Below are 12,690 nucleotides of genomic sequence, written 5' to 3' on the forward strand. Positions count from 1 at the left end.
TTCATACTGTATAAACATCAACATCTCTTAAGACTTAATATTTAGACTTTTTAGAAGTTTAAATATATGTTGGATATATGCCAGTATAATGTAATAAATGAATATCATAGGATATAATGTAAATCTATATTTTGGCAAATGTTATTATGGTTTTATGCCAATGATTTTACACATAAAGATCAATTTACTAATGATGGGAAGTAGTATCCAGGATAATCTGTTTTTGTGGCCGCAATAAAACTTTTCAAAGTCTGATACCATGACCCCGATGATGTCAGTTGATGATGTCATCAGGGTTATCACAGCATTGGGCTTGGAAATTATAAATCATTAACAGAAAGCCTGTGATACAAAGGTAACGCAGGGCCATGCAGCCCGGCGTTTGAAAGAGGTACATTGAGGCAAGGAGGGTAATTGAGAGATCCTATCAAGGTGCATTATGGGAATTGTAGAATCCTGTGTTTAAATTGGGTTCATAGTGGAAAGTCGAAGTCAAAATATCGCTGCCTGCATTTTCTTAAAATCTCTTACTAAGTTGACTCACTTTATGTCAGAGGATTAATAATATAACACTGTTTAAAATATTAATTTGTTTTGCCACACACACCTTTATGTTTAGCAAGTAAGTGTTTTTTTATATATATAATTTATGTTGGAACAAGAGAGAAAGATCCTCCAGACAGATGATTAAACTTTTTTTTTTTTAGAAAACTGTATTTAGGAGAGAACAATTTATAAGAAGTACAAGAATCTTTCCATTTGAAACAGCTGAAGAGTTAAGTTATCTGACAGAAATTGGGAAACATGTCTGCCTCTCCCTCCCTGTCTCACATGACGTCATTTTATATCACGGCTGTCAGTTCAGCGGAGAACGAGGAGAGGCCGCGCATGCGCATCAAGAGAAGGAAAAAAAGGAAAAAAACCCAGCCCGAGCGTCACGGACCGGTGCAGCAGCAGCAGCAGCAGCACAGTGTCCCCATCACGAAGAGAGAGAGAGAGAGAGAGAGCCGGGCTGAACGGGAAGCAACATCACTGCCTTTTCCATCCAGCATCTCCACCGACCGACCTCGAACTCGAGTGGGAGCCACACAAGTACACTCAGACTGTCCTCCGGTGTCCAGAGTCCCCCCCCTCCACCACCTCCTCCTCAAAATGTCCGTTGGCAGTGACTTTGGGAACCCTTTAAGAAAATTCAAACTCGTCTTTCTGGGGGAGCAAAGTGGTAAGACGTGTTTAAATTCTCCCGAGAAGTTCTTTTTTTTTTTTCTTTCTTCCTGTCGTGTTGTCGTAGTGAACCCGTTGCACCTGCTCGCCAGTCAGCAAGTTCATCCTGTTGAAGAGACGGATATTTAGCTAGCTAGTCTGGCGGCGTAACGTCTCGTTTTAAGGTTCTAAACTGAAGAAGAAGAAGAAGAAGAAGAAGAAGAAGAAGAAGAAGAAGAAAACATGTCCTCAGTGTGGAGATGTGTGTGTTCAGTCTGTGGGAGTGAGGGCAGGGAGGGGAGAGGAGGGCATTTTAATCAAATTACCAGCCTGTGAGGCTTCACACAATGGACTGGAGTGTTTGAATTGCAGCCTGCAGTCTCTTTAAGTTTATCAGTAAAATTACAGAGGCTCTAATAATGCCTTAATGCCCACCTTAAAGGGCGGATAAGCTGCCTATTAGTTGGAAACATCCCCGGACTAGCTATTAGGAATTAAACAGCATCAGTTGCAAATGAGTAATGCTCGGTGAAATGAGACTGACTGTGTGCACGTAGAGAGAGTCTGATGCTGTGGATGATCCAAGTTGGTAAATATTCCTGTGTGTGTGTTGAGACACACCCAGGCTGATCAGTGGCGATGAGATAACTTGTGTGGCTGCAGTCTCTGCCCTGGAGTTGTTCCAGTCTGCCTGCTGAGGCTGCTGACCAAGTTTCTGTGGGGTTTTTTTCTTCCTTTTTTTTTGCATGATGACTTGTCCTATTAATGATTTGTTTCCTGTAGAGACACATCTTTGATTTGATCCTTTTTTTTTTGTATCTGTGCCTCCATCCTGAGCTTCACTCACCCACACCCTCAGCTCAGCCTCTCCTTTTTTCCCCCGATGCTTCAGTGTGGCAACAAAAATGGTTATCCACAAGATCACACACTGAGCCGGCTGAGACATGGTTTGAATCTTTTAGGTTTACTTTGTCTTCTGAACAGGGCAGGTCTGTTTATGGTCAAATTCGGAGGTCTTGAGCAGCCAAATGAACCACATTAGTCATGGTTCAGTTCCTTCACTGAGCCCTATTGATCATTCAGTATAGTGGGGGGTCACACATTACACAGTATATTGTTCAATTTACAACAGTGTGGCACACTCATTATCTAAATAATACTGAGTTTATGTAGTCCAATATCTGTGCAACCAAGCGTCGGCACTATACCCCACAGGGGATTATCATCGAGATGCCTTAACTGAACTTAAAGGAATCCTGAGAATGTCTGATGATACCCTGCAGTGCTCAACGCTGGTGTTAAAACAATTAGTCCATTAATCAATCAGTTGATCAAAAAGAAGTCAAAATGTTTACATAACGGATTAATCATTAATCAAGTAAAAAAAAAAAAAAAAAAAAGCCAATAATTATCTGGTTCCAGCTGCTCTAATGAGAGGAATTGCTGTGTTTTTCATCACTGCAAATTGAATTTCATTAGGATTTGGACTGCTGGTCAGGCAAAACAAGACATCTGAAGACACACTTTCTAACATTTTAATAGATTAACTGAAATAGATTTGAAGGAAACAATCAGTTGGTAATCAGTCATTAGATGCAGCCCAAGGCAAAATGAATTTCGGTGCATTGAGAGGTTTGTTTGTAATAAAAGAGAACTCTATTAAACCTGACAACATGCTCTCTATCTTTTCACAGCACATGTCTTAATTAAAGTCAGTTAGATACAGTATATATGTGTACTACACAAACACTGGCATATTGGTTGGCATTACTCTTGGGCAGTTTTATAACATGACGTGCCAAGCAACAAGCCAAAGGGGATTTGGGCTGCACAAACATAATATCAGGGAGGGTGCTGCTCTATTCATGAGACAATGAACCTGGCTGAATGTGTTGACATTGTGAATAATGGCCGAGCTTCCTTATTTTGGTAAAAGGTAAAATATTCTTAAGGATTTATCAGCTTTTAGAATTGATTGGCACAGAGGACAACCATTTGATCTGTTTGAACTTTGTGTGCACTATGTAAAGCTTTATTTGAGTTTTTTGTCATTCTCATTGATTGATACCTCTAATACCAAGGGTCATCTCTCTTTAATATCATTTATATGATTATTGAGCAACTGGCAGTGTTGATAAGTTGGTTCTTTAGGTCCTTTGGTTTGACAAAGGTCTGTTTTTTGGTTGGCTGTCGGACTCTGCGGTCTGTATTCAGAGTAAGACAGACATGTGTGTTATGTATTAGCATACATTGGTTATGACTTACATTAGGGCTTGAAGGATTAGTAAATTAATCATCATGTCAATCGAAATAAAAATTAGTTGCCAAGCTATTTTGATAACTGATCAACTGTTTAAGTTTAATGTCAACATGATTTCAGCTTTTTAAATGTAAATTATTGCTGCTACTCTTGGTCATTTTGGAGTCAATGAAGGGATGTAATATATGGATTATACCAATAACCAATAATTACCTGCTTCTCAAGGCTGATACAGATAAAGCAGCTGAAAGCAGTTTGGCTCCATATTATCAAGTCCATTTATTGGCTATAAATGTAACCAATTTACCGATATTTATTTTTTATAAATTTCCCAATATCAGGCAGGTCATTTATCAAGCCAGTATTTATTGTGTATCATTAGTGTAGTTGAGTCTTTGAAGACGTCACTTTGGCTTTTAAATTGTTATGATCATTTTTCAAATTTTTTTTGACATCTCATAGTCAAAACTTAAGTTAGAAAAAGGCGATATGGCATGAAATAAAAACATGATTTTTTAAAGCTTTATCCTGATACACTTTATATATATATCGTCATTGCTCATTAGAATGTCGTCAATGGACATGTTTAGTGCCACACATACATACATACTGTAGCATACAGCATGTATTTGTGTATTGCTCTAATGATATGTAACACATTATTCCAGAATCAGCATTTCCTATAATTACTGCTGACATCACCACTGCTCAGTAATTACAGTAACAGCTGTAAAGTTTTATCAGCAAGGTAAACCTTTGGCCCGGTATCATCTTGGAGGTTTGTGTGGACTTTAGAGAGTATCATGCTGTGATTGGCAACTGTGATAAAATGACCAGGGTCATTGAAATCTTATGCCGCTGGAGACCGTGTAGGTCTGTGATGAGGCATCCAAGCCAGTCTGGAGGAGTGAAGTCTGTGCCGGTTATCAGTGCCAGGCGAGCTAGGGGACTTTATTTTTCAACCGGTGCTCGTCCAGACATTGGCAGCGCCAGCCTTGTGTTTGATTGGGCCGTCTCCGGTGGAGCTGTGTCTCTCTGACATGTCTGTTATAATTGCAGCTGGTGCCCAGGCGGGCGTGAATCCCGTCAGCTCTGCCACTATTATTTATTAATGTACATGACTGGACTGAAGTGTGTCAGGAACAAGGGTGTGAGTACAGAGGCTGCGGTGAGAGGACCATTTGTTCTTTCTGGGTTGATAGTTCCTGTGCACAGTGAAGGTCCATTATGGTAGAAGTGTGTGAAAAATGTGTCTATAAAGGGAAAGATGGCATGATGTTCTGTTTTTCATAAAAGAATCAGCTAACGTCACAGAGATGGGGGCTCTAGATTAAGTGGGTGGAAGCAGGCAGAATGCTAAATGAGCTGTCAGGAAGTCTCTCCTCCTGCATACTTCTTCGGGTGTTTTCTACACCGCCTGTACAAAGAGGCCAGCTAAAGATTTCCTTAACACAACTGAAGGCTTTAAGCAGGCCAATCAGCTGTCTCCAAGTCTGTGTGCCCACGCTCCTGGCAGAAACAGCATTTTGTAAGTTCCAGCCTCAGAGCAATCCACCCGGTCATTGTTAGAACACCTCAGATTACTGCTTTGCATTTATCGGGTCATAGATGTTTTATGCCATGGGCACGTTTCTAAAGGAGCAATGCTGCACGGTACTTTGGAAAAGCTAATTGTTTGGAGGTAATCCCCTGCTGCATGCTTCATTTCACCTCAGACAAACAGATGGGAATACATTTGGTCGATCCATCCGCATGGCTGCCATGAGATTCCGTTCACTGAATCAAAATGCCATCTTTCACTGCACAGAGATTGCCATCGCACAAAACGAGAGCTGGCTTCCAAATACTGCTGAATCACCGGACCAATATGCTTCAAAGTAGGCTTTAGTTGGCTGTCTAATGCATCAATCACTGTGTCTGCAGGGCACAGCTTTCTGGGCAAATGAAACTCAGAGTTCTGGCTTGCCCGGGCAGGGAGCAGCTGACACATTTCCTCACCGAGGCTGTGAAACCACAGATGCAGATACAGATACAACATGTTTGCACACACATGCACACATCAAAAACATGCAGCTTTTTATACTGAAATTGTACAATGATAAGCAGAGGGATGTGTATAAATACTGTAGCAAAAAGAGGTTTCAAGTTTGACTTGACACTGGCTTCTAAAAACTGCTTCCTGTGTGGAGCCTGTGTATGCAAAGCCTGCATGTGCACCCATTTCCTCACAGAAACTGAAACAAACATTCACTGGTGAGAATATTGTGCTGGTGTGAGTCAGAGGGAGATAACTGATGAAATATGTTGAGAACACTGCTGAGATTTGTAGGTTGATTTGCTGTTGTTTGTTTTTTCTTTTCTGTTCCAGCTATTTGAAACTCTTTGCATCAACTTGCAAACATTACAAAATAATCCTTTCATTATAAGACAGGTTATTAAATAGTGAACCAGGATAATGTTATGCCACAACCAAGAAACACCACATTTCAACTGAATTGCATCAGGGTTCAAAATTCTAGAAAACAACAAAACCAAAGTATCCTAAAAATTTGTCAAAGCAAAGTCGTTCCATCTTTTGCAAGAGCATGTTATGATGTGTATAGGGCCTCAGGTGTGTGGGGGGTGGAGCAGGTGAGTTCATCTGTGGGTTAGAACAGAGCGGGGTAGCATACAGGACTTGACTTGCCGGCTCTCTTCCCTGCTGAACCTCATCAGCTCATCCACAGCTCTTTTAAGAGGTCTGGCTGTCCCGACATCATTACATTCCTCTCAAACTGAATCCTGTAGTGCGGCACTACTGGAGAGCTGTGAATTAAATAGAGTTACCAGACCTCCAGCTTGTAGGATTTTTCCTTGAATGAGGACTTGAAGACAGGCTGTCGATATTGACTTGAAGATTGAAGCCTCTGGGCGGCCAGTCTACATTCCCTGAGAGTCACTTCTGCTGCTGTAACATTTTAGAATCTAGCTGTGCCTAAGATAACTGGTCGTCCCTTTCATTTCACATCCCATTGCGTCTTCCCGGCAAGTGTTCTTCTTTCTCTGATGGATTGAGGGAAACAGCTCCTTGACAGCTTTGATCTGCTATTGATCGGCTCAGCTGCCCATTAATGGGTGTTATCGATCAAATAGCACCGCTAGTCCTTCTGTTCATGGCTTTCAGGAGAGAAAACATGTCTGTTCTGTTATTAGCCTGGCACACTTTTTATTCACTAATCTCCTTTCATGTTTTTATACCATGCTAGAGGCGTAGCTGTATGGATAACTCTGTGTTGGCCCACCACTTTGGTCCACACTGAAATATCTCAACAACTGTAGGATGGATTGGAATTCTGTTTTATTCATGGTCAACAGATGATGAATTCTAATTAATCTGGTTATTCCTGGACTCTTCCTTTAGTGTTACAAACAGGGTTATAGTTTTTACTTAGCCTGTGAAACACATCAAAATTGTACAACAACAAGAATTTTAAAGTTAGTTCAGTTAGCTGTGTAGTGTCATAACTGTTATTTCTTAACTTTCTTTTGTCAGTTAATTTTCAGTTAATGCTTTAACTACATGGGGAACACTTAACTCGGGACAAGAAGAGAACCTTAATCTGTTATGGTGCATGTTCTACTGTGACATATTTCACAGTGATATTGCACATCGTTGAAGATGCTTAGAAGTAGTCAGGAGCGTAAAGATAATTTTGATGACTGTAGATTTCTTTTGTTTGTTTGTTTTTTTGATAACTGTGACATTTTGTGACTTATTGAGAGGTGTTTTCAGTCCTGCAAGAGCTGGTCTGCAGCCAAGGAATACCAAGCAGAGTGACGGTAGCTCTATACATATGCTGCACAGCTGAGTGGGCGTGTTCCCAAAGGCCCATGGGAAAGCGCAGCCGCACTTATACACTCTGCCCAGAATAAAACAGGATTGCAAATCTGTCTGCTGCCCATGCAGTGATGTTGAGAAACTGTCTGATTCAGTTCCGCCCGCCTGTGTGCAAGTGAAAAGATTTTGGAAGCAATATCTGATGACACAGTTTTTATAAAGAGCTAGAATGAAACAGGGAGTGGGCGCTGGTCTTATTACAAATGCACCTTCATACCCTGCTTTGCTAGAATGAATGTTGAAGGAAATAGATTCAGGAACTTTTAAAGGACCTCACATCATTCAGCTTGAGACATTATTTGAGGACCACTGTCTCCAAATTGTGTGTGTTAGAAATGGAATGGGCTCTTGCTTAATATGAGGTCTTTGGAAGGAGGGAGACAAAGAATACCATTTAAACATAATCCTGGTTGCTCAAACAGAACGGCTCAGTGAATAAAATCCCTGCTGTGGAGGAAGGCTGTCATTTACCCAGCATGGGATGTGACACTTCACTGAGTTCAGCAGGTCTCCATCAGTGTTTACCCTTTCCCCAGCTCCCCAGATGAGCTCTCATCATGGGGCTGCTTTAGCCTGAGTGCAGCCCCATGGTGGGGCAGTGTTCAGCAGGCCTTTGTTTACCGAAAATGATAGTAATGTTTTTAATCAGCGCTGTTCGACACAGTAGATGTGACCGTAAGAATATATATTGTCTCATTGAGATGCCAGTGTGAGCACTGAGCAGAAGCTTCTGTGGGGATTTATGGAGTAGAGGGAAGCTGAACATTCATCACTCCAGTTTAACATAGTAGGGAGTGTTTTATCAAACTCAGTGGACAAAGAAATGAATCACCACCACACGACTAGCAGAGAAACAGGTGGCTCCATGCCGTCGGGCTGCAGCAGTGTTGGACCACTCATGATGTCAGTGACAGCTATTTTTAAAGCATTACAATTTTGTTCTTTTTAATCAGATTCTAAGTATTTCTGTCTTTCCTCTGCCCTTTATAATGCTTATCCTGTTAGCATTCATTGATGGACAAGAAGGCATCTCCAGGCACTGTTTGAATCTTTTTTTGTCTATTTTCCTTCCTGGAACCTGAATGATTCTTTAGAAGCTGATGGTGTGTTTAGTTGAGCATTTTGTCCCACACACACACACACACACACACACACACACACACACACACACACACACACACACACACACACACACACACACCCGTGGAGCTGCACAGTCTAGGAGCAAAGGCAAGCCTTGATCCCAAACACAATGGTTACAATGCTTGTTTTGTTTCTGCTGTGGAGCAAGGATCTAAAGGTAAACAAGCTACAATTTCACAGCATGAGATCAGCCTTGAGTCAGCATTTTCGTTGCTAGCTGGGACCATCATGACTGTTCGGTCAGATTCAAACTAGATTCCAGTGCCAATGGACATTTGTTTGTGTTGCCGCTTTTCTTCTAGGCTACATATCTTGATTTTAAAGGCCCCAGCCTGTAATTTTGACCATGATATTTACAATGGAATTGTTTTTGTCAGGAAAATTAAAAAGGATTTTTTTTTTTTTTTTTTTTACAATCAAAAGCCTAGGCTGGTTGCACATGTGTGAGTAAACAAACCATTTAGAGCATTACAAAGATTTATTTGTCTGAATTGTTGAGTGCCAGTTTGAGAGAAAGTGTTACCTGCTGTTAACACGAGGAGCATGGACTGTGCCTTAGTCTTAATAAAATCGAGCTCCTGTTTGACTAAATATATTAAGTTGCTTTCTTAATTAGATTTGGCTGAAAATAAGCTTTCTTGTCTCTCAGGCACATGAGAGCAAAAGCTGAGGCCGTGTCATTCTGACCCACTGGTTTAACAGTGTACTCGGAAGCCAATAATTTATCGGCTCTGGCAGTTTGCCACAGTCAACAGAACAGGCTTGAAGACACCATTAGGATGCCCATGTGGCACTGTTTCTGTCAGCCATGTGAACTTGAAGGCCTAAAGGTTTTGATCTGTCAGTGTTCTCAATGGCTGCATGCAGTTTACACCAGTCAGAGGGTCAGTGACCCAATACATAATCCTATGTTGACTTAATTTGCCAATTAGTGTTATGTTGTAATAGAATGTGTGTTGTACAAACATTAAAAAAAAAAAAAAAAAAAAAAAAAGCATTCATGATTTTTGTATCGGGCTGCACATTGAGTCATTCTTACTTTTAGGCCTGATTTACAAATTATTACTATAAATCTAAAGTATTCTCAGATTAATTGATGGATTAGAGGGTAAAAAAAGTGCATTATCATGGTAACATCAAATGATAACTGAATCCAACCTCATTATTATCACTGATGAACTTGATTCAAATTGAGCCAAATATTCACCTGTTATGCACGTGGCTAAGCGAAATGCACCTGATGGACACTTGGGTAATATGATTTAATTTAATAAGCAGTAGACAAAATTACCACAGTTGGTTACGTTTACAGTCCTGTCTAGACGGTGTTTGTCACTAAACACAAGAGCAACTTGTGTAGTTAAATCGGAGCTCTCAGGCATTTTCCTTTTTACTCATTAGCTGAAAACTAACCAAACTTCACAAATTTGTCAGGACATTCACTAATTAGGTCTATAGACAATTAACTCCCACTTCCAGATATAGCTGCAAGCTACTTTGTTTTAAATTGTTCATCCTATCCTACCTTGAACATCTATTTGAGTTATCAGTGGTCTCTATAGTCTGCACTCTTTTCTTTGATTTCTCAACTCAACATTGTTTATGAAAAATCACTTTCTATTCATTTTTCCAGCTCCATATTGGGCCATTGGACATTTTTGAGTAGCTCTCTGTACTATTGCAGACTGCATTATTGATAAACATTTAATTAGTGTTCCATACGTGCAACAACAAAATTATTTGTTGCCAGTAAACACAAACATGTGTTTCCATGTGAGTCATTTGGAATATACTCTTGTTGAGTATGTTGTTGCAACTTAACTTATTCATTTATCAGAATTTAATTAGCAGAATGGACTTAATGATTTTGTGTGCCAAATAGATTTATGAATTATTTAGTAACCCAGTGTCACTATTAAGGGGAACATAGAACGATTCTGAGCAAGAAATATGAGATGTCTCGTCCATACTGAAGAATTATACAAGTTTTAATTAAAATGAATGAAGGTTATTAGATGCAATTATTGTATCAATGTTTAATTAAGAGGTAATGGTCTCTGATGATGTAGAAGCAACAACTTGACAATAGATAATCTAAATAGAATGGCTGAAAACCAATGAAAATTAATGAGTATGTAGTAAATTTAACCCAGTGCCGATTAAACTTCCCCTTCAACAGCAAGAGGAGAATTTAGGACATTCTGGTTTTATGTGGCATTGTACTTGTGTTGATATTACAAGTAGGGCTAAACAATATATCATTTAAGCATAGACATTGCTATGTCCATGTGCATAGTAGTAACTTCGGAGGAAGTGCAACGTCAAGGAAGGCAAATTATTGAATCACATAATGCCACAACTTTATTGCTGCTTGATACAAAGGGAGAATTCGTACAGTTCTCATTGTCCCTGACAAATCTGCAAAAGGTCACACATATGTCAGTTAATCTAGCCCGATGTAAGGGTTCTTCTGTACATCGGAATTTGTTGATTGTGAGTGACGTGAGATACTGCTCACACAGCAAACCACCGCTCACAATCATTCTTGATCAATCAAACAAAGCGGGACCGACTTTGGTTGTTTGATAAAATGCACTCATCTTTACAATTACCCCAGTTATTCCAGACTGATTCATTATATCCACCAGACTGTATCTTACAGACTGTATTTTATTCATATCCCAATATATATTGCAGAAAATCTAAAGCTTGCAATGTCGTTTTTTTTCCTTTATCATGCAGCCCTAATTATAGGTAATAATAACATGCTTTTACCTGTTCATGGTTATTTTCATATTTGGATATTTCTCCATAGGAGATATCTCCAGTAGCATTGAGCTGCCTGGCTCACAGGCTTAGGTTCTGACTGTTGGTCGTGTCTGTGAAAATAAAGATTGTAGGACTCTCTGAAGTCTCTGCAGCCTGTAGAGCTCCAGACTAAACATCTACATTCTTAGCACCAGTGTGCCTGATATTCATCTGGGCGAACACAAATGCAGTAACAAACAACAACTGGGTGTGTTAAGAGTTGCTTTTAACAAATATTAGCATATGAACATAATTTCTCTAGATTAGTTTGTGTTTAATTTAATTTGGTGTGTGTATGTACAAGTGAGAGGCAGTATTTACCTGTGCATTTATTCCCATTTACAATCATTTACATAATGGACAAAAAAATGTAATTATAATGTAGGCTTGGTGCCCCTAGATAATGTATACGTGCACCTAAGGGAAAAACATAGGTGCACCCATGTAAAAAATGTAAACAGTGAAGCTCTGGTCTGGGATGTCAAGGAGAGGCTGTGTCAATATTTCAGACGAATTTGTAAACAGCTCGTCGAGGGGTAGGAGAGATAAGGTGGGAAATATTGATTAAAGGGAAACAGACCGTTTTCCCAGCAGACATTTTAGCTTGTCAAAGCAGGAAAAGCACACGTGTGACCAATAATGTTAACAAGGGCGCCATCCTTTAGTATTAAGTCTCCCAGTAAGCCATGTTAGTGAGTGAGAATGCACAATACCTGAGTCCTAGAACTAGTTCACCTAAATGAAATGCAGCCATCATTAATGTTATAATTTCCACCTGTGCTTTTCCAGCTTTAACTAGTCAAAATGTCGGCTGTGGAAGGTTTTACTGTTATCCGACCTGACCTGAAACATCTTGTGAATCAATTACATTTGTAGATGGTAAACCATAAACAATTATGAAATGATAATTATAAAAACAATATTATTGAACTAATTACACATTTTGTATTTGCTGCCTGTTTCAGCACCTCTGCTCTTCTGTCCTGATGAGAGATTGATGCAACATATTAAAAAATGTGTGGACAGCACTTTCACCACCTGTTTCACTAATGAAATGAGATTAACTCGCAGGCACTGCATACTTACCGTCAGTTTTGTAAATTTGTTTTGGTAACCCCACTCCAGCTAATTTATTCTGAGTGTATAATGTAATTATTATGTTTAACTGCTGTGTTCAACTCTAAGAACATGAGTATATCTCATGATTTTAGAAGTAGCACAACATACTGTATGTCTGGAGGACTGGAAATTAAAGCAGTGTCCTCTTTCTTCTGCTGCTTTTTTCATTCCTTCAGCCTCCAGCTGCCTTGTGAGAATCAAATTTAAACATTAAAATGTCAGGTTGGTCTGTCTCACGCCCTCTGGTCTCAAACAGTAGACATATGACTTCTATCTCCTT

At 39.7% G+C, this 12,690-nt stretch overlaps 1 protein-coding gene across 3 annotated transcripts in view; it reads left to right on the forward strand.

Annotated features, from left to right (window-relative positions):
- Nucleotides 1-878: 878 nt before the first annotated feature.
- rab6ba (RAB6B, member RAS oncogene family a) overlaps nucleotides 879-12,690 on the forward strand; it is a 54,517-nt gene continuing 42,705 nt past the window's right edge. For all 3 annotated transcript variants that reach the window (XM_030432926.1, XM_030432927.1, XM_030432928.1), the window contains exon 1: nucleotides 879-1,222. In XM_030432926.1, the coding sequence (XP_030288786.1) occupies nucleotides 889-1,222 (334 nt within the window). In that variant the 5' untranslated portion in view covers nucleotides 879-888. The remainder of the gene's footprint in view (nucleotides 1,223-12,690) is intronic.

Source organism: Sparus aurata, chromosome 11, assembly GCF_900880675.1.
Source record: "Sparus aurata chromosome 11, fSpaAur1.1, whole genome shotgun sequence".
NCBI classification, from domain to species: Eukaryota; Metazoa; Chordata; class Actinopteri; order Spariformes; family Sparidae; genus Sparus; species Sparus aurata.